The sequence below is a fragment of the Saccostrea echinata genome, unplaced genomic scaffold (genome assembly GCF_033153115.1).
Source record: "Saccostrea echinata isolate AGI-Se365-2 ecotype Australia unplaced genomic scaffold, CSIRO_AGI_Sech_v1 ptg000003l, whole genome shotgun sequence".
In the NCBI taxonomy this organism is placed as follows: Eukaryota; Metazoa; Mollusca; class Bivalvia; order Ostreida; family Ostreidae; genus Saccostrea; species Saccostrea echinata.
Genome location: NW_026889752.1, coordinates 11,596,101 through 11,618,418, shown reverse-complemented (window position 1 = coordinate 11,618,418; position 22,318 = coordinate 11,596,101). Strand labels below are relative to the sequence as shown.

The 22,318-nt window shown below is 33.1% G+C and overlaps 1 protein-coding gene across 1 annotated transcript in view; it reads left to right on the top strand.

Moving 5' to 3' along the window:
* LOC133178462 (E3 ubiquitin-protein ligase RNF213-like) overlaps window positions 1-22,318 on the top strand; it is a 130,819-nt gene that overhangs the window by 31,212 nt on the left and 77,289 nt on the right. Inside the window, exons 33-47 of the mRNA XM_061313158.1 lie at window positions 1,030-1,198; window positions 1,851-1,912; window positions 2,103-2,232; window positions 2,343-2,450; window positions 2,654-2,739; window positions 3,146-3,340; window positions 3,587-3,776; window positions 3,963-4,154; window positions 4,837-4,973; window positions 7,334-7,541; window positions 7,694-8,078; window positions 8,936-9,080; window positions 9,374-9,714; window positions 9,865-10,031; window positions 10,742-10,966. Of these exons, the coding sequence (XP_061169142.1) occupies window positions 1,030-1,198; window positions 1,851-1,912; window positions 2,103-2,232; window positions 2,343-2,450; window positions 2,654-2,739; window positions 3,146-3,340; window positions 3,587-3,776; window positions 3,963-4,154; window positions 4,837-4,973; window positions 7,334-7,541; window positions 7,694-8,078; window positions 8,936-9,080; window positions 9,374-9,714; window positions 9,865-10,031; window positions 10,742-10,966 (2,740 nt within the window). The remainder of the gene's footprint in view (window positions 1-1,029; window positions 1,199-1,850; window positions 1,913-2,102; window positions 2,233-2,342; window positions 2,451-2,653; window positions 2,740-3,145; window positions 3,341-3,586; window positions 3,777-3,962; window positions 4,155-4,836; window positions 4,974-7,333; window positions 7,542-7,693; window positions 8,079-8,935; window positions 9,081-9,373; window positions 9,715-9,864; window positions 10,032-10,741; window positions 10,967-22,318) is intronic.

Here is a 22,318-nt window from a genome sequence, read left to right as displayed (position 1 = left end):
TTATGAAATTATTATACTTCTGTTAAAATGTTTCCTATATAAAGTTAAGAAGGTAAAATAACTATCTTTTATAGTCTGAAAATTTCCATGCAGAGCAAAGCTATAACCCGGGGTATAGTTTGTGCTACCCACACCTCGGAAAATTTTCATGCAATTTTTGCCGCCAATTTTGATTTCCTGTAATCAGTCTATAGACTGATGATGTCATCCTGACTTCAGTAGCATTGTGACGTCATCAGGATTTCAGCTCATTCTAGCAGTGTTATATCTTATTCCAAATACTTGTTCAATTAAGTAATAATTATAATCAAGTATTAATTATTCTTTTCATGTTTTGCCTATGAAACTGTAGTATCAGGTAATACAAACACTCAGAAATTATGATATACATCAGTATAATAAAACGCTTATCCACTGGCTGTGAGTGGGATAGCTCTTTTATCAAACCCTTGACAGGAGCTATTCCCCTCGGGCAAGCACTCGGGGAATAGTTCCTGTCGCGGGTTTGATAAAAGAGCTATCCCACTTACAGCCAGAGGATAAGTGTATAATATTATTTTTGAAAATATTGTACACAATATGATCAAGCCCCTGTGGTATTTTTTATGATTCTACACAAAAATATTGCACAAACAAAAGAAGGGGAAAAACAGAATGAAACTAAATTCTATCTTTCATTCAACTATTTTGTGCCTTATCAGAAAAGGGTTGCATATAACAATGGGAATAAGTCTTACATTGTTCTCAAATCTCAACACGCATGAAACGAATCTCAGAAATCTTAGTGGCACGGCAATTTAGGAAAATCCAAGCTGAGGCAGAAATTTAAGATTCGAGACTGAAATTTGTTGTGAGATATTTATACGTTGGTTGCTCAGAAGCCTGGAGGTTAAAAAAGTTTAGAGTCGGTCGGGAGAGGGTAAACATACAATTGTTTGAAGATGGCCTTGCTTAATTTAAAGATTTTATTGTCAATCTAAAGTATAATTTCTAAATTGGGTTCATCCAAAAGATTTTTTTTTATTTTAGTCTCATCAAGATGATATACGCGTTCACTGTCACAAACAAAAGACGTCCTACTTGGCTGATGTTGAAGCATTCGATAAAACGAAACTTTGGTGGCACTGAAGAGATAGACATAGACCCACTAAAAATCTTTATCAAGCACCTTGAGCCTTATGTTACAAGAAATGAAGCGGTAAACAAATGTGATTGAAGGCAGTTTTGAGATTATAGAGAGAGAGAGACAGAGAGAGAGAGACAGACAGAGAAAACGTCATAGTTTGGAAATTTGGAAAATATGCATTTTTCTTTATCTATTATGATTATTTTTACTGAGTGGCATCAACTTTTAACTACTTTCTTCAAAATTTGAGTTTATTTGAACTACGGATGCCATACTTGTTAAGAAGATGATCCAATTCAAAAAGCTTAGCTTACCTTAGCCATTTTGAAATATTAAATTTCTTGTGACAAGAGGTTGTTCAGCAACCCCCGCCATAATCATTAACAATCGGTTAAGGTCATTTAGTTGAAAATGTAAAAATTGCCCATACCCAACACTGCACTGGAATAAATCTCACAATACCAGAATGTTGATTACAATCACCAAAATATGCCATAACTCTGATGTAAGGTCTATTAGACAAGATCAAGGCTCAGAAGGGAAAAATCCTGAGGATCCCGGAGCTATGAAACGGGAAATTGTAAAAGACATCACTTGTGTCGAAGGAGTGTCAGGAAAGCATACTTGAAAATAAGATGTCTCTTATATGCTTTTTAACCCTGGCTGTTAATTTTGATCAATGCAATACAGCAAATGCAGACTTAACTCTCTTTCAATTTTATAGCCAACCGCTGGAGATCCAGACTGTAGTGCAACTGGACTGATAAAAGCGTGTCTTCGAGAAAAGTAAGATTGTAAAGTCTTCAGATTTCGAAAATTGATCAATTTGTTTTCTCTCTCTCTCATTTCTGTGGATAATTTTCAGCAATTTGTTCTCTAGATATTTAAAGAAAACTGTATTGTGAACCTAAATATACCAATTTATTAGATGAATTCAAATTAATCCCAATTAATTGTGATTTTTTTTTCAACTAAGACAATCAAGATATCTTCTTTTGCTCACCGAAAATTACGGAGCACTCTCGGTGTTACAGCAGAAAGTATTGAAAATGAACACGATTACAATTTTTGGGAGCAGTTTTCAAAGTGATCAACAATATACACAGGTAGCTAAAACCTAGAAAATGTTCAATATATATTTTTTGTTATTGTTTTTTTTTCATGTTTATATATTTTTATATTTGTATAGAGTTTAAGATTCGGGTTTTATTGACAGGTCTGTCGAAATATCAACCGAATAAAAGTCTGCATGGAGACCGGAGCTACTGTAATCCTCTTGAATCTGGAAAACTTATATGAAAGCCTGTATGATGCATTAAATCAGGTATTATTTCAGCTTTGGGTGCTCGTTTTTTTTTTTTAAAATTTGGAGTTATCACATCATGAGCTCCCCCCCCCCCTTTTTGCAGGAAAGATTCTGATATAACTTTTAATCTGCCTGTCTTCATCTTTATTTCGATACATTGTAGTTTTGTTTGATATTTATGCTACATGTAAGTATTTACTAATTCTTAATTCATATTATAGTATTATGTTTATCTGGGAGGAGAGCGGTATGTTGACCTTGGACTTGGTTCACATAGAGTCAAATGCAGAGTTCACAAAAACTTCAGGTATGATGTTAAGACATTTGAATCTTTCTGTCTTTTTCATTGCACATCAACTGAAAAAAAAATTGATTAGAGTGTTAAATGATAAATGACCTAGAGACCTGAATATGAGTGCATGTAAATTAAGACGTTTACGATGACTGGGTAAAAATGTACGCTGATTGTAGATACCAGGTAGATTTAAATTTGAATCCAATAATACATTTAATGTTGATATTTAGTAAGTGCCCGCCTCGCGTACAGGAGCAATACCTACTTGAAGTAATCCTTAGTCCCACTTTTCTCAACCTATTTTGTTACTAGGAATATTGTAATATTTCTGCAATTATCCTAATTAGCACAACCAAGTTAATTAAAGATTTTTATTTAATTTTCTAAGATACAGCAAGCTGTGATATTAAATTTGTAGGTTGATCGTTGTTGCAGAAAAAGACGTAGTTTACAAAAAATTCCCCATTCCGTTGATTAATCGACTTGAGAAGCATTTTCTGAACATATCCACAATGTTGTCTCCATTTCAAATGAAACTGACAAGTCATTTGGAACAATGGATTGACGATTTTGTCACCCCCTTGACTACTATTCAAGCTCATCACTTCAAACGGTAAATGGAAAAAATGGTAGATTTAACTATTATTCTCGCTAAGACGAAAAGGAAACATTAAAGTAACATGTAGAAATTCTATACTGTTCAATTTTTTTCTATTATATAACAAGCTAAAAGACATTTGCTATTTTCCCTTATTTTTTTTAAATAAAACTCGTTTGCAATTATGACTATTTCAATCCAAAAATTACTTAAAAGTTTATAAACATCATAGTCGGAACTAATTCCTGTATATAAATTCAGGAATACAGCACCTAGCTTGACAAAAATGGACGTGTTTATCGGATACCATGCTGACACGTGTGCATCTATTGTCCTACAAATTTGCCATGAACTGTGTGAAGAAAAAAAAGATAATGACGCCGAGAGTGAAAGCGATAGTGAAGAAGATCGCGAAGAATTTGATGAGAAAATCATGGAGTTCAGAGAAAGGGTACGTTTTGAACATTTTTCTTTATTTGAGAGTAAATATTGTTTATGAACTTTATAGAACGTTGCTTAAGATTTATTTGAATCTGTTTGACTAGTTATATTCTATCTTAGCTATAATTTAATTTGAATGAATTTTTCACCTGTGTAATTTATACTCTCATTCAGAAATTGATTTTTTTCTGTACAGATTTTGGAGAGCTCAAAAGAATTGCTTTTGTGGTGTGTTACCCCAGATGCCATTTTGCGTCTAGGCACAACAAAGTTAAAAGAGTTTGAAAAGGAAATCCGTGACAAGTACTTTTTTTATCAAAAACATGAAAGCCTTTCTTCATACTTTCTTAACCACCTAAGAGAGGAAAAGACCACCATGTGTCTTCAGGTTCTTTTGATTTTTATTACTTTTCTCTTTATACATGAGATTATTTTAAAATATAGATTCATAGGTAATAAAATTATTTTTAAAAAATATTATTAATTCAACAGTAAATTATGGTGGGTAATATTAAAATGATATTATAAGCTCAATGAGCTGTGAGATCAAGCTGTCTGTCCGTCTGCCCGTTCATCTGTAGCTTTACAAATTTTAACCTCTTCTCTAGAACCATTTGGCCAACCAAACTTGGTACAAAGCATCCTTAGGTAAAGGGTATTTAAAATTTTTCAAGTTAAAGATCTTGCCTCATCCAAAGGGAGATGATAAAGAACAAGAACCAAGGGGCCAGGAATGAAAAAAAAAAACGTGAAAGATTTTTGCATTTTAAACATAGTGTGAAGTCTAATTTCAAATTATGGCTCGCAGTAATGAGTGAGACCACAATATTGGGTCATTATTTGTATATACATGTGTAGAAGAGAATCTTCAGATTTCTTCTTCTTAAGAACAGCAGGGCTGTCATTTTAACTCAGGTATTGCGGTTTCAAGCTTGTTGAAGTCGGGTACCACTGGAAGGTTGGGGCTTCCAAAGGGGATCAAAATTTTATATAGAGATATCTATGGAACAAATCATCAAAAAGCTTTTCAGGATTAAAAATGTAAAAAAAAAAAGATGTTTATATTTCAGGTCACAACACATTCTAAGCTTCTCACAACTGGTGATCTGGATGAAATTTCGAAAAGTGTAGACATAGAGGTTTCCCATATTACTCTCCTTTCGCTTCAGTCTTTTGATACAGAGCAACAATTTTGCAGACAATTGAGGTATTGATTTATGAAATCAGGTCATGTTGCAAGTATTTGTGATATTTGGATAGAACTTTTCGAACGTGTAGTAGATTGCAAAACCCATAAACTAAGAATAGGATACTTTATTTAGTTTGTCAATGCTTATCTCGATCTTCTTTTATGTCCGATCGTTTGTCAAACCCTTCGTCTTTCAAATCGTCACGAATCGAGCTTTCATATATGACTTTTGCATTGATGGACACTCTACATCTTCAAATAGGATGTTACTGACTTGGTGACCTTGTAGATTTTCTTTGAGGATTTTTTTTTCTTCCCACACTAATTTAAGATTGAATCATTTAAAAAGGTTTTCTTAACTTACTGACTCAGTCCTCTTCATGCATGTATGCATATAAAGCGACAGGTTTTCTTAATACAGCCTAAAATCAAATCAAACTACTATTAAGGTTAATCTAGCTTCTTAAACAGGACTTAAGGGGGCCGACTGGGGTTTGCTTTGCGCACTACTTCGCTCAGCATAGTAAAGTCAAGTTTATTTATTCTTTTAAGGCAATCAATTCATATAGTTTATCAAATTTAACAAAATTAAGAAATCACAGGATAAAACATCTAATTATCAATTTAAAGATCTGATTTTTCAACGATACTGAAAGGAAGACGTAATAGTATATATTTGTGACGTTACAATAAACTGAAGTTCCTTAAGAGGGAGTCATAAAAAATGTTATAAAAGAAAAGGTATAAACTGTATGCTCTTGAAATTTTCAACACAGGAATTTGAAAATATTGCAGTTATTTTCTGAATATTTGTCTTGTATTTATTAATATGTGTCCTATTCTGTAGTACTCCATAAAACAGGAAATTTGCGTGAATTTTTATTTTAAGATATCCCCTCTGGAAACCAAACGATAGAATTTTTTGTGTTTTTCATATACAATGTACAATATGGTATTATTCATCATATATTATAATTTGAGCAAAATGTCTTTTCTAGTATTTGTAAAAATTGCTTTGAAATGCGAAAAACTAGACTTTCTCGTATAATCCTATAGGAAACGTACATGTATTTTGAGACGGTCCCTAAAAATACCGAGACGATACCTTTTCCCTAAACTTGGAATGTACACTAAATTCAATGACACTTGTATATAATATAAATTTTAAGATGTTTTTCGATTGTAGTTTTCACACAATAAAACCCCCAGGTGGCTCCCTTAATGGTAGTTTAAATATTGACTATAGCTGCGCCATTATGCTGAACTTAAAATGCCTTACGTCCAAACTTCTTTAAGCTTCAAATACTTTTAAAAAAAAGAACTACCTGTACATTAGACCTCTGTTCTGCTGGTGAGCACATGTACCACTCAGCTTTAAAGCTCCTCTCTTTGTTGATTTTTTTTTTCAGTTGTAATCGTTGAATTATAATTATGTGGTTGAGAGAAAATTTTTGAAGAATCCTTTTGAGTAGGATCAAGTCTTAAAATAGGGCCAGAATTTATATTAAAATAGGAAAAATCTTTAAAAAATTGTCTAAACAAGAGCACATGCACTTCAATCAATTATACTAATTTGTGGGTATTTTCATGAAATGTAGATACGGTTTTGTTCAAATCATAGTAAATGATGCAACTGTAAAGTAAAATTATCTGAAAAGTGCATAGTAGACCTCGATCCATTTTGTACTTCTAATTGGTATTGTTAAAGTATTGTCTTAAAATTTAATTTCTTAGCAACGGTAAGGGATTTTTTTTAATCTAACATTCATATATTACAAAGAAGAAAAAGGCGACTCAAGTGAGTGTTTTCATCATTTGGTCTCTTGTTTTTACATTGATATTAAAGATATGTATTGGTACTAAATTTTTGATGTAAAGGGGGGCATTCTCTTTGTAAAAAAATGTCAAAATACCTGTTGTTGTAATGTAAATTGACCTGATGAAATTGACTCTAAACTTGAGAAACTTTCTAAAAGAAAAATAGCTCATTTATACTTACACATAATTTTTCAGACAATATAAATAGGATATACTGCAAAATTACTTTATTGCGGCAGAGTATTAAATATATTAAGTTTGTACCACATATAACAAAGCCTCCATACCATCCTCATGATTTTTACCTTTTAGGAACATTTAGATGAAGTAAAAAATTCTGAAACATTTTACGTCACAATTTTGGCATTTACATGTAGCAAGTATGTTATTAAAGGCACAGAAAATAACAAAGCTTCTTATTTGTTTATTTTTATATTGACTGGTTTTGATAATAGAATTAATATGTATTTTTATTCATTCTAATCACTCAAAAGCTTTAAAATTACAAATATATCACCGAAAGTTGTTAATTATATTTGTCATTTTTTGCATTACCTTAGGCACAATTTTGAGAAAAATCTCCAGGATAAACTATTTCTGATCGTCCAATGTGATAATGGTATTGAAAATGCGAATCTTATTGCTTGTGCACGGTATTGTGTTTTGGATGAACTTCAACAGCTGTCAAATGCTAGGAAGGAACGAACACATATCGTGTTCATAATTCATTTGCCAAGAATGTCGTCTGGTCATTTTGCAGGGTTTCAGGTAATTGATTTAATACCATTGATATATCTAATTATATGTATATCAAACTAACTTGTAATGAATAGATTGCTGTAAATTTTCAAGAAAAATCACAAAGTATTTCAAAACCTGTATAGTGGGATAATATTTATAGACTAAATTAAATTTTATAGTGTGGGGTTTGGAAAACTGTGCATATAGATGACATAAAAAGTCCAGATAATGACATCCCAAGAATAACTGAAATGGTAGGAAAGAGCATAGGAACTCTACTAGAAAGTGCGACAAAGGCAAAACCCGTGATTTATTCAGTTAAAGAAAGTAGTACCCCTGAACAAGAGGAGGCATCTGAAATAGAATTCAGAGAAAGAGAAAATGAAGAGGATTTAAATGACCATACAAAGCAAGCTGCTTTTCACAGAAACTTCAATTTCCCAGCACTTGTTAAAATGAGTGTTCATTCGTCTCTGGCAATGGTTAAGGATCCAGATGACCCGGAAAGAGCAACGCATCGTGTGAAACTACTGATAAAGCTTTTGCATGACACTGGCGAAAGAGGTAATTTTTTTGTCTCTAATCTCTTAAAATAGGTATATACAAGACGAGATTTTGTTGCATTTGATCTGATAAATTGAAATTTAATAGTTTGGATACCAATATTGAACGATTTAAATGAGACCCAGAAATAATTATTGTGGAGAATTGAGCATAATAACCTTCTTTGATGACCGTTCACGGTAGCTCAGTCGGTAGAGCGCTCGCTTCGTGATCGGGAGGTCGTGAGTTCGAATCTCGGCTGCGACTGACCTAAGTCGATAAAAAATGGGTAGCAACTGTTCCTTCGCCATGCGCTCGGCACTTTGAAGTGAAAGTTGCAGGTCCTTCGGATGAGACCTTAAAAACCGAGGCCCCGTGTCACGGCAGGCGTTGGCACGATAAAGATCCCTCACTGCTCAATGGCCCTGAGTGCCGAGTAAAGGTCAAAATTTGAAGCCCTTCACCGGTATATGGTGACGTCTCTATATGAGTGAAAAATTCTCGAATGGGACGTAAAACAACATACAATCAATCAATCAATCAACCTTCTTTGATGTATCAAATTTTCCTTATACCCTCGTCTAAAATAAAATATTTAGTATTTATGAATGTCAATTTCCTTCAATAAAACGGATAATGGATATATATGTTGATTAAATTACATCAGACTGTCATATATACATTTTCTTAGGGTCACTTGTAGTTCAAAATGTCACATTATTTTTGCTGCTTGTGTTGCCTTCAGTAAAATCTTAATTTATCGTTCTTATTTTAGTAGCATGGTAAAAAGAAATCAGATAATTCTTTAGAGAAAATCTAGGCTATTTTTTACATTAATTTTATGTGTTCATCGTTTTCAATGACTATTTTTGATTTAGATGCTTCATTCATGATGGGTATTTGTTTACATCTCTCAAAACTAATGAAAGAAAAAGAGAATGAAGTAACTGGGGACTCTGCTAACATATGGCTCACTTCTGAAGCAACCAGCAGAGATCACATCAACAGAGTTGGAACCTTCAGGTGAATATATATGAAAAACATTTAGCCGAAAATATTAACTATCGTTTAATTCGAAGATAGTAACTATTAATTATAAGTTATTTTCCGTAACGTTTCATTCAATTCATTGTGCAAGGTGAAAAATTATTTTCTTGACACTTATGAAATTGGCTAAAGTATAACTGCTAAAATGAGGAATAGAAAAAGGAGAGCTTTCCTCAAATATGGGAAAACAGCGTTATATAATTTCGATTGTTATTTGGATTTGGTATCCTTCAAGGCAGTATTCTGTAATTATGTATCATAACATACAGGAAAGCAATGACACAGTGTGTTGTGGATAAGCTGTCACCTTTGCTGGCTGGAATAATTTCAAAGGTCGACACGAACAGAAACCTGGATATACTAGAAGAAACACAGTCAGCATGGAAACAAAGGCTGTGGTTAGGAATTTTGAACGCTCCAAATGCAACAGGAATCAAGTACTCTATGTTTATCTCTCCCCAAGGCTTAAAGCAAATGTCAGATTATAATGTTCTCGGAACAGGATTCGATGGTCACATGTTTTCTGCAAAGATGCCATTTTCATGGATAGTTTTCAATCTTGTTCAAAACACAGTTCAAACAGAATCATCGATGACATCTGATGGAACGGGTGAGCAAGTCAATTTGTTGCCAAACCCATAATATAGTCTAATATAATGGTTTCTTTTTTCAGAAAAAAATACTGCAAACGAGAAAAAAGATATTTTGATATGTAAAAATTAGATCATTCTAGCACTATTGTGTCTTTAATATATTTTAGATTCTAGTAATCCAGTTTTTACGATCTCAAAAATTGTCGAGAACCTACCCCTTGGAAAGATTCTTGAAACTTACCTGCAGCAGGTTCAAGTAGATGACTTCCTAACCGCTTACATACATGATTTCATCCACATGGTCTATCCGCCGTGTTCAGACACTGAACTGCAGGTTAGTTACATCATCTATCAAACTATTTTACATGATTGACCAAAACTTGAAAAATATTTCGAAAAATACATGTGTGTTTTCAAAACACAAATATATGACATCCTGCTTCAAAACTTTAAAGTAAAGCTCCTTTTCTTGTTCAGCACTGTTTAGAAATGTAAGCTTAAGAACAAAACTGAAGACATTTATTTATTCTTCTTTTTGAATTATTTTAACTTTTATCTCACCCGAGTCTATGGCAAAATGAGCTTTTCTTATCAAATTTTGTCTTTTGTCTGTCGTTGTTGTTAATAACGAAAACTGTTTTACATTTTCATCTTTCTCTCTAGAAACACAAGGGCAATTGTAATCAAAATTGCCAGAAAGCATCCTTTGGTTAAAGGGATTTAAATTTGTTCAAGTTAGGGTCTACGCCTCCAGGAAAAGTCTTTAATTTCTTTCTTAAGAACAGCTAAGGCATGTTTATAATTAGCATATTGATATGTAAGGTAGTGTAGATTCAAGTTTGCTCAAACCATGTCCCCCGGGGAAAGGGTGCGGTCACAATAGACAATCCATTTTTTTAAATATAAGAATATATGGGAATAATATGTTGATGAATAACAAAGCGATGGTGACTCAGGTGAACGTTGTGGTCCATGGGCCTCTAATTATACATTTATTAGTTTCCGTGGCTAAATTTGATGATAAACATTTAATTGAATTTTAAGCTTGTTTGCGGCGATCTGAGAATTGGATGTCATTTGCTGTTAAATGAACAAGAACCTACTTCTGCAGTATGCTGGATAGTAGCAATCCATATGGCTTATGAAAAGTCCAGTGTGTTATTCCAAAACTTCAACAGCATCGCTCAAGTGTGGCCAAATTGTAGTTTTGCTGTTAAGGAATACATGCAAAGTGATGAGAACAAGGGGATGGTCACAAGTGAGGAACAGGTAAACTATGAAAAGATGGCATTGCAAAAATTGTTTTGATCATTTGATGATTAAGTGACTTGCTGCTATCTCTTATTGCCTTTTGTTGTCCGTTTTTAGCTCTACTGGTCAGAGACCAGAAGAGCTTATGCGATAGTAAGGTGTCCGTCGTCCGTCCGTCTGTCTGTCTGTCTGTCTGTCTGTCTGTAAACAATTTTTCAAAATGCTACTCCTCCTACAGTTTTGGTCTGATTTCAGTATAACTTGGCACACAAGTAGACTACACTAAGATACATAATTCTGTGTATCGGTTTTTGATTTCGATGAACGGTATTGCCATGGTTACTAAAAATAGAAATTTCTGTGAAAAACATTCAAAATGCTACTCCTCCTACAGTTTTGGTCTGATTTCAATATAACTTGGCACACAAGTAGACTATACTAAGATACATAATTCTGTGTATCGGTTTTTGATTTTGATGAACGGTGTTGCCATGGTTACTTAAAATAGAAATTTCTGTGAAATACTTTCAAAATGCTACTCCTCCTACAGTTTTGATCTGATTTCAATATAACTTGGCACACAAGTAGACTACACTAAGATACATAATTCTGTGTATCGTTTTTTGATTTCGATGAACGGTGTTGCCATGGTTACTAAAAATAGAAATTTCTGTGAATAACATTCAAAATGCTACTCCTCCTACAGTTTTGATCTGATTTCAATATAACTTGGCACACAAGTAGACTATACTAAGATACATATTTCTGTTTATTATACTTTCATGTTAAATACTAATATCTGATTGGTTTACACGCATTTAACAATCCGTAATGTTACCCTCAGCGTTAGCAACACACTTAACAACGGGTAACATTACGAAAATATCACATGCGTTCAAATCATGCGCGTACGGTTCACCGTAGAATTCTCAAAGCGTCAGTTGTGCGTTTGAAAGAAGCCGAATAAACGACGTCAATAAAAGCTTGCGTCCGATGTAGCTTACTTGAAAACAACAAACGACAGACGAAACATCCTTGCGAATGCAAACTTTAGACGATAAAGGACTTTTTGAGTAGCGAACAAACAATAAAAAGGTTGGTAAATCTTTTCCGAAGCTTTCTTATTGAGAAAAATAGAAGCGGGGAGTCTGAAAGCCTTCTAAGCGTGAACTCAACTATCTCCGAATTTTTCTTTTGACATCCGAAATCAATAAGACATTCAGTATAATAAAATAAATAGTACACGTTTTTGAGGGTAACAGTTGAAATTGACACCCCTCGGAAAACCATTGTCAACCTCCGCTGACGCGTCGGTTGACAATGGTTTTCCTTGGGGTGTCAATTTCAACTGTTACCCTCAAAAACGTGCACTATTTATATAATATCGGTTTTTGATTTCGATGAACGGTGTTGCCATGGTTACTAAAAATAGAAATTTCTGTGAAATACTTTCAAAATGCTACTCCTCCTACAGTTTTGATCTGATTTCAATATAACTTGGCACACAAGTAGACTATACTAAGATACATAATTCTGTGTATCGGTTTTTGATTTCGATGAACGATGTTGCTACATTGTATGGTTACTAAAAATAGAAATTTCTGTGAAATACTTTCAAAATGCTACTCCTCCTACAGTTTTGGTCTGATTTCAGTATAACTTGGCAAACAAGTAGACTACACTAAGATACATAATTCTTTATATTGATTTTCTGATTTCGATGAACATTGTTGCCATGGTTACTAAAAATAGAAATTTCCTTGAAATACCTTCAAAATGCTACCCCTACAGTTCTGGTCTGATTTTAGTAATACTAATTAGCACACAAGTAGACTACACTGAGATACATAATTCTCTGTACCAGTTTCGGATTTCGATGAACAGTGTTGCCATGGTTACTAAAAATAGAAATTTTCTTGAAATACTTTCAAAACGCTACTCCTCCTACACTTTTTGTCTGATTTCAGTATAATGTGGCATACAAGTAGACTACAGAGATACATAATTGGTGTTATTGTTTTTTGATTTTGTTGAATGATGTTGCCATGGTAACTTAAATCAAAATTTCTGTAAAATTGTTTTAAAAGGCTACTCCTCCTACAGTTTTAGTCTGATTATAATAAATCTTGCCACAAAAGAGACTAAACCAAGGATCATTATTCTGTTTATTGCTGTTGCAAAGTTTCAAGTCCAAGTGCTACTTTTATCTTCCTTTATAAATACAACCAGTAGAGCTACAGTCTCGTAATCCAAGGTTGTTTTTACAGATTTTTTTTTAACTTACACTGTACCATAGCAACACCAAACTTTGAAATAACACCAATCAAAGAATACATATTATGTATCTCAATGTGTGCTACAAAATGTTTTATAAAACTCAGAACAAAAATTTAGGAGGATAAGCGTTTTTAAAGAAATTCAAAGATTTAATAACCCTGGCAAAAACGTTCGTTGAAATCACTTCATTGAAATCGGAGCAAAAGTTAAAGTGATAAAGAGATACATGAAAAAACAAACAAACCAAGCTTTTACTGCTTTGACTTTGATATATGTTATCATTTTAAAAACTTAAAACATCTGCTATGACTTTGATTTTGCCCTCTTCTTTTTTTTCTACTCTGCATTTTTCGACGATTTTCTTGAATGGTTTAAGCGTACTTAAGAAAATTCAGAGTTGTTCAAAGATTCACCATGTTCTCCTTCCAAAAATATATTATTAAAACGGATAAGAAGCACTCTCAGAAACCTTTCATCAAGAAAAGTGAAAGGTTGCTTATAGTAAAGATTACCTTTAAACCGTCTTCATAGCTAAAGTATACTTATAATTAAGATTCAAAGATTTTCAAACCGTGGCTACTTGAGACAAGATTGGGAATCAAAAAAGATTCAAAGTTTTATATAAAAATGAAAACTATTTAAAGTTTCTAGATAATAATTTAAGTTTAATAATGGCAGTCAAATGTGTATTGAAGCACCTTTATATGATAGGCTTCATGTTTTTCATGCCCATGGTAAATTTTTGGGCAGGGAAACGACAATTATTTACACTCAAGAAACATGACTCTAGCTGTGTCATCTTACAAAAAGACATCCTCATACCGAGTTAATTTTCAAACCATATCCGAGACGCTCAGGTGACTTGGAAATTTTGTGCTTTTCAGGTAACTGAAATACTTTGTGCTACTCGGTTGAAAGTGAATGCTCTTATGCTTATTATTTATTAATGATTTTGTCATTGACCCATACTTTTTTCAAAGCTGTTAAAATGTTCTTGGAATTTTAATGTAAAAGATGAAAATAACGAACAATGATCGATCTATAAAGTCTACAAACAATAGAAAACTGTGAACAGAGCCGTAAAACACAGACCCCGGAAATTCCAGATATGGTATCAGGTGCCTACGAGGAGAAAGCATCCCCTTTTGAACGATCACACCCACCATGGGACCTATGTAATGATCAGATAAAACATTCCGTAGTCAAATTTAGTATAAAAACAAAGGCCTTACAACAAAAGCACTACCCAATAAGAGGATATATTTGCTAACAAGGCCATTATAATGACCGTAGAATCTACGAAATTCTGACTTTGAACAAGTAACTTCAACTTGTCTGTCAAAAGCCTGTCTCGGTTTAAAAATTGATAGTACCCAGAGCATGTATTTCAGTATCGAAAAAGGTGATAGATGTAAACACCATATGTACGTGAAAGCGAAATAAGAATAAACGCATTCCAAAATCAAAACAGAAAATCTTTTTTTCCGTTTTAGGCATTTTGCCCTCAGGTATTGACAAAATCTAACAAAAAACACAGTTTTATAAGATATTTATTAATAAGATTGTGAAAAATTTTTCTAATGGAAAAACGATCTAATGTCACACATAAAATGAAAAGGAAAATATTTGGAGGAACTAATGACAATTTAGCAAGACTTTACAGGGTAAATTTCCCCCGAAAAAAAATCATTGATTCACAACTTAAAGATAGCAAAAACCTACAGGGTAAATTTCCTCTCAAAAATGACATTGAAACAGTGTACCTACAGTAATTCAAAACAAAAGCAACCATCTTTTAGATAGCAAGACTTTACGGGGTAAATTCCCCCCCCCCCCCCCAAAGAATATCACTGATACAGTATTCACTACTCTTATAAAAAGCGAACATTACACTTTGAAAATCGCAGAAATCTACAGGGTAAATTTCCTCTCAAAAATATGACATTGATTCAGTTTATATACATTGTTTGAAAGCAAAAGCAACCATCTTGATGATAGCAAAACTTTACGGGGTAAATTTACCCCCCAAAGAAAATCACTAATACAGTATCTATGATTCGCAAACATCATGAAGATGGCAACTATCTACAGAGTAATTTTTTTTTCAAAAATGATATTGAAACAGTTTATACACAGTATTTCTAAGCAAAACTCCAATCTTATAGATAGCAAGATTTTACGGGGTAAATTTCCCCCCAAAGAATATCACTAGCTGATACAGTATTCACTACTCTTATAAAAGCCAACATTACACTTTGGAAATTGCAGAACTCTACAGGGTAAATTTCTTCTCAAAAATGACATTTAGTTTATATAGAGTGTTTAAAAGCAAAAGCAGCCATCTTGACGATACCAAGACTTGACGGGGTAAATTTCCCCCAAAGAAAATCACTAATACAGTATTTATGAATCGCAAACATCGTGAAGATGGCAACAATCAACAGAGTAATTTTTCTCTCAAAAATGACATTGATGCAGTTTATACACGGTATTTCAAAGCAAAAACACCCATCTTTTAGATAGCAAGACTTTACGGGGTAAATTTCCCCCCAAAGAATATCACTGATACAGAATTTATGTTTCTCAATATCTTGGCGGTAACAAAAACCTACAGGGTAAATTTCCTCTCAAAAAATATTATTGATACATTTATCTTATACGTAGAAAACGCGAACATAACACTTCGAAAATCGCAGAACTCTACAGGGTAAATTTCCTCTCAGAGGTAATATTGATACAGTTTATATACAGTAATTGAAAGCAAAAACACCAATCGTTTAGATAGCAAGACTTTACGGGGTAAATTTCCCCCAAGAAAATAACTGATATAGTTTTTATGATTCACAACATCTTAAAGATAGCAAAAATCTTCAGGGTAAACTGCCTCTCAAAAATAACATCGATACAATTTCCATATAATGATTCAAAGCAAAAGCACCAATCGTTTAGAAAGTAAGACTTTACGGGGTAAATTTCCCCCAAAGAAGGTATCACTGATACAGTATTCACTACTCTTATAAAAAGCGAACATTACACTTTGAAAATCGCAGAACTCTACAGCGTAAATTTCCTCTCAAAATTGACATTGATTCATTTGATATACATTGTTGAAAGCAATGACAACCATCTTGATGAAAGCAAGACTTTACGGGGTAAATTTCCCCCAAAAGAAAATCACTGATACAGTATTTTTGATTCGCAAACATCTTTAAGATGGCAACAATCTATAAGGTAATTTTCTTCTTAAAAATGACATTGATACAGTTTATATCAAAGCAAAAGCATCCCTCTTTAAGATAGCAAGACTTTACGGGGTATATTTCCCCCCAAAGAAAATCAGTGATACAGAATTTATGCTTTGCAATATCTTGGAGGTAGTAAAAATTTACGGGGTAAATTTCTTCTAAAAAATATTACTGATACAGTTTACATCATACTTAGAAAAAGCAAACATTAAACTTTGAAAATAGCAAGTATGTACGGGGTAAATCCCTCCCTCCCAAAGAGTATCAATAATACAGTTTATATTATTGAAAGCATGAACAAACACTGCAATTCGATGATAGCAAGACTTTACGGGGTAAATCCCCCCCCCCCCCAAAGAATATCACTGATGCAGTTTATATAATTCACAGAATAAAACAAATATTACTTTTTGAAAAAAAAGCAGAACTTTTCAAGTTAAATTTCCTCTCATAAAATAAACTAATTCTGTATATATATTTTACAGAAAATGCATACATCTTGATGACAAAAAGACTCGGGGTAAATTTCATATCAAAGAATATTAATAATATATTATTTTCATATTACAAACGATACCTTTATCTAAATATCATGCAAGCTGGAAAAGCTTAATATCAAAGTTAACATAATATTAAACCTTCTAAACATAGAAAAACATACAAAAACATAAAAAAAACCTCTGACATCCTTCTTTCTCTGTTAAAGGTATAAGATTTCTTTGTGTCCCGTTACACTTTCTTTATTTAAACAGCGTCTTCCTTTACTATCTTTGACAGAAGTTCCACTACTATGCTTTCCTCTTGGCTGATACAATAGACAGATTGTAGAGTGCATTTTCAAGAGGAAATCTGGCAACCATATTCTGAACCAATCCATAGTCGACCTATGGATGAAAATTTTAAGTCTCATAAACTTCAATTTTCCAAAGCCATAGGCATTTATATATGATTTCATGACTGATATGACTGGTATTGCATGGAAATTGCATTCATCTAAAGATCCCCGCAAAACACACTCATATACACACATACATTTATACATGTTTCTGAGAATAATGCTCATTCGTGATATGGGTCTACATCAGATAATCAAAAAAGTTAAATGCACTTCCTATAGAATTGTATTTGTATTGTACATGTATTACTGATGCTCTCTAGGTCCATCATGGACGTTTTTTAAGGGGAAGTGAGAGAGGTAACTGATAGCATATACAGATAGTTTTACTGCAACCTAAATGTTGGTTAAAGTTTAACATTTCAGCCTCAGTTATTTCACATAATAATGAAAGCAACCAAGTTTCGAAATCCTTATGGAATTGTAGATCAGGAACGAATTCAAATGCAGATACTCTGCCTAAAAAATACATATATCGTGACATATATAAAAGTGTATATTTACCTTGTTTGTTCAAGATTTGGACTTGAATTTGTAGTTCAGTTCCAGCACAAAGCAGTCTCTTTTGTATCGAATCGTCCATAAAAGTACACTTTTGAAACATTCTTAAAGTACTTGCGTCCACAAAACTGAGAGGTCATCTAGCTTGGTTTCCTTTCCCTAATTTGCTTAGTGTTCTCTGTGACCTTTGGCGTGGATGAGCCAGGGAACAAGGCAAATGAACGCCGGCCATATCAATACGGCCAATAATATTTAAATTCCCAACTCACTATTCATCATGTAGTGTATATTACAGGGAAACGGACACATTGCTTTCAAGGAAAATGAGTGAATTTATCAATGGGTGGTTGCGAGAAAAAAAAATTTAAGTGATCTGTATCTCATCAATTTACTGTTTACTCTTCCGCTGCGTGAATTCCAGATGTTTATCAATCCTTTTATTGGATAGCATTGCGGTCATGTCATAAATCTGACCTAAGTTAAAATAATTTCTGCATCTTCTCAGCATCCATGTCTTGATCTATAAAAAGCATAGGTTGCCATCCTTAAAACTTGGTGACATTTTACATATACTCTACTGCAGTTGCATATGCATCATTTATTCATGTGGCAGTTTTTATTACTTTACTAAATATGTGGTTTCAAAGATGTGAAAAAATTATGAACAGTTATTCTTTTTTCAGTTCATCTTTCTACACTGACACAACTTTAGGTTGAAAAAGAGAGAGAAAAAATATAGCTATTGAAAAGCAATATTGATAGAACGTATCATTGACTTTAAAAATCGAATATATTGTACATCATTTTAAACATAAAAAAAATATCCACCTTCTAATTGCATTCTATATGCCGCTGTCTACCTTTCCTAGCTGTATTCTTTACGGAGTATCGGATGTCAAGTGAAATGTACATGTATAAAAAAAAAAAAAAAAAACTACAGGTATACATGGTAGAGGCCGTGTACCATTATTTTAAACAGGCTCATATCGGCAATCGTACATTTGATAAGTAGAAAGAAGAAAAAAGGAATTCCCCGAATGTTTTTCGAATATTAATCTCATCTAACTTCTTAATTATGATAACATTTTTTGTGATTAATTTTAATAATTGAATATTTAAACATTGCACATTTAGGCAGAATTATTTATGAAAATTTTCAAAGAACAGAATTGTTACTTAGCAGAAATTTTCGACAATCGATTATGCCGGAAATGTCCGAGATGATTGCGATTGTCATAGTCAAGGTTAAGGCCTATTTACACGGTCTGACTTGTAAGATGTGATTTTAGATGTGATTTCACATCTGACTCCAGTGTTTCATTTACATTGTATGATTTGTCAGATATGTAGTTCATTAATATTTCCCTCCAAATTTCTTATTGTTTACAATTTAAGAATGGAAAACGGCAATTACATACTACCTTTCCATTTCCTAATGATAGCAGCTATTTGCCAATTGAACACAGAAGAACATGGGCAAGATCTTGGTTAGGACATGGTGCATATTATGCAATAAGTAAAGAATTGGCCACGGAAAACCTAAATGGTTTCATTTTTTCAGACAAATTTACTTCTGAGTATGATTTTTTAATCAATCTGTTTGTTCAGTTTCACTTTCCTGCCATTATCAATTCGAGTACATGGAATGAAAAATTCCCCCAAGATTTGGCCATGTAAGATATCACATTAATCTTAAAATTAATCTGGAGCAAAAGTTCGGGAAAAATCCACATGTTAATAGTACCTAATTTAGATCAACCTTTATGACCTTTCTTATGATTGGTTGAAACCATCTGACTTGCCAGACAGAATAGAACATGTCTCTATTCCATCTGACTCCATCTGACTTCATATCTGGCTTATGATTTCCCTATTTACACGGTATGATTTGTAAGATGTGGCGAGTCACATCTTACAAATCATACCGTGTAAATAGGCCTTTATTCTATTTTAGTTCAAAAACGTATCCTTTACAATGACTTTCTCTATTCCACGTTACACAAAACAACCCCGCGCAGCCAAGTATAGGATGGCTATCAGATTTTCAACCCATTAGTTCACGATTAGTAGCAATGTGTGCTCAGCATGTATGCTTTAGGTACTCAAAGGCAATAATATCGCATTGCCCATCCTGCAGAAGTCGCCCTGCAATTCAGTCAATTAATCAGAAGAAAAAAAAAATTCACACTCTATTGCTTAGCATGGTATTACACGATATAAAGAAATACACAAAGAATGCATAGTTTTTTTAATGTAAAAAATAATGTACTCCTAAATTCAACTTTTTTTAAAGTTCGGAATAAAGTTCTCTCAATATTGCCTTTTTAATAGCTATTTTTTTAATTTTATTTTTTTCTTTTTATAACTTAAAGGAGTAGCAGTATAGATAGATGAACTTTCTTAGGAAAAGAATAACTGTTCATGATTTTGTTACATCTTGAAAAAAAAAAACATTTTCAACAGTGCAATAATTACTGCCACATGAATGAATTATGCATATGCGATTGCAGTAGAGTACATGTAAAACAAGTAACTTAGTATAATGGAACGAAATTCAATGACCTTAAAAAATCAACAAATTCAAAGAGGGCAGCTTGTGCATCGCAAGAAATCCCGTCCGATTTAGCTGTGAGCTGAACTCAATACAAGTGCTATTAACGCTAATCACTGATATTCCCCTAAGAGTGATTCGAGACAATTGATGGCAGAATCCTGGAGAGGTGGATCTAAGGCAAAATAATATTTTTACGATTTTTTTCTTAGGATGTCATTGATAATTTTAGCATTTATTTCCTTTGATATGATTAATTATTTTGCTACCCGCACTCTTCTACATTTTTGCACGTGAAATTTATTTCAATTTTATTTAGAATTAATTTAAAGTTTTCTTGGAATTTAGCGGGTTTTTTTTTATTATATCTTTAAATATTTCTGAATCTAAGGAGAATCCATAGTGTGCAAGTCCCTCTAGGACACAGCGCGTTTCATGTACCCCATACGATGCATATTTCACTTACCCCTTGAGAAGAAGGTAAACATGACCTATTTACACCCTTCCTACTAAGCATTCAAAGGCAACATTTCTCAATATTTTAAATTTCAATATTAATTCTTTTCCCAACACACTCTCCTTCCGTTTTATGCCCTAAAATCAGCCCAATCCACCCCGTATACATCATTAGACATATTTAAGGGGAACAAACTGTTTTTAATTGGCACTACTTGCGTGGTCAATGAAATGGGGTAAAATTAGAAACCTATGACATACTTATACCTTCTACCATCAAATTAAGGGTTGCAGATTCGAACATTTATTTTAATTTCCTTTTTGTTTTACTTTGTTTATTATTAACTCGTTTATTTCCTACAATTATATGTTTCATGTTAAATTCATTATTATTATTGAGCGCGTAGGAATTGAAATCATGCCCCCCCCCCCCCAAAAAAAAAAAAAAAAATAGGGCCTCAAATTGTTCTCTGAAAATTAAGTTTTAAAGCTTTAATTTTTAAAATCTGTAAAAGTTTTGGATCCTTCCCTCAACACTGCTGACATCATTTGTCTCGCAACACTCTCATAGGTAATATAAAGATTATCGTTAATTGCACTTTTATTAAATTCATTCTAAAGCTACACCGGAGAAAATCCACAGAATTTCTTCCAAAATCTCTTAGATTTGATAGATAACAGATCTAGTTTCTGAGAAAATTTAGAAATAACAGCCTAAGGCCAGACTTATGACACGGTCGCAATGCTATCCATTACAAACCCGGGTTGAATAAACAGGACTTCACGCAGCGGGAAAGTAAACGGTAAAATGATGAGGGATAGATCACCTCAATTCAATATGTTCAATAATTTTCTTTAAAGCAATGTTTATTTTAATTTTTTTCTGTTAAAACAGTTGATTTTGTTCGTTTCCCTGTAATATACCCTACATTCATACTTGATTGATTGTGCGTTGGGAATTTAAATATTATTGGCCGTATTGATATGCGCGGCGTCCGTTTTCCTTGTTCCTTGGCTCATCCACGCCAAGGTCACAGAGAACACAAAGCAAACTAGTTATAATTGTAACGGGGACCGTTACAGATGTTCCCCAAACGCTCCCCAACTCCCTTTTGGTGACTTTTTTCCTGTAAGCTTCATTAAATAAGGCAATGAAGTATATTGGTCATTTTTTGCATTTCACGCGCGCCCGTCTATACTATATATGCATCTTTATATTCTCAGTATCAAAACATTTCATCAAAAAATATATAAGTTCCGGCTAAATCAAGCATATTGGTCATCTTAGCATTGCGCGCACGCGCACATGCATGCATGTTCATAATGACCATGCCATTTTGTGTACACTTATGATATGTCTGTTAATTCATAGTATCAAAGCTTTTCATCAAAAAATATAAAAGTTACGGCTATATTAAGTATATTGGTCATTTAACACATTGCAC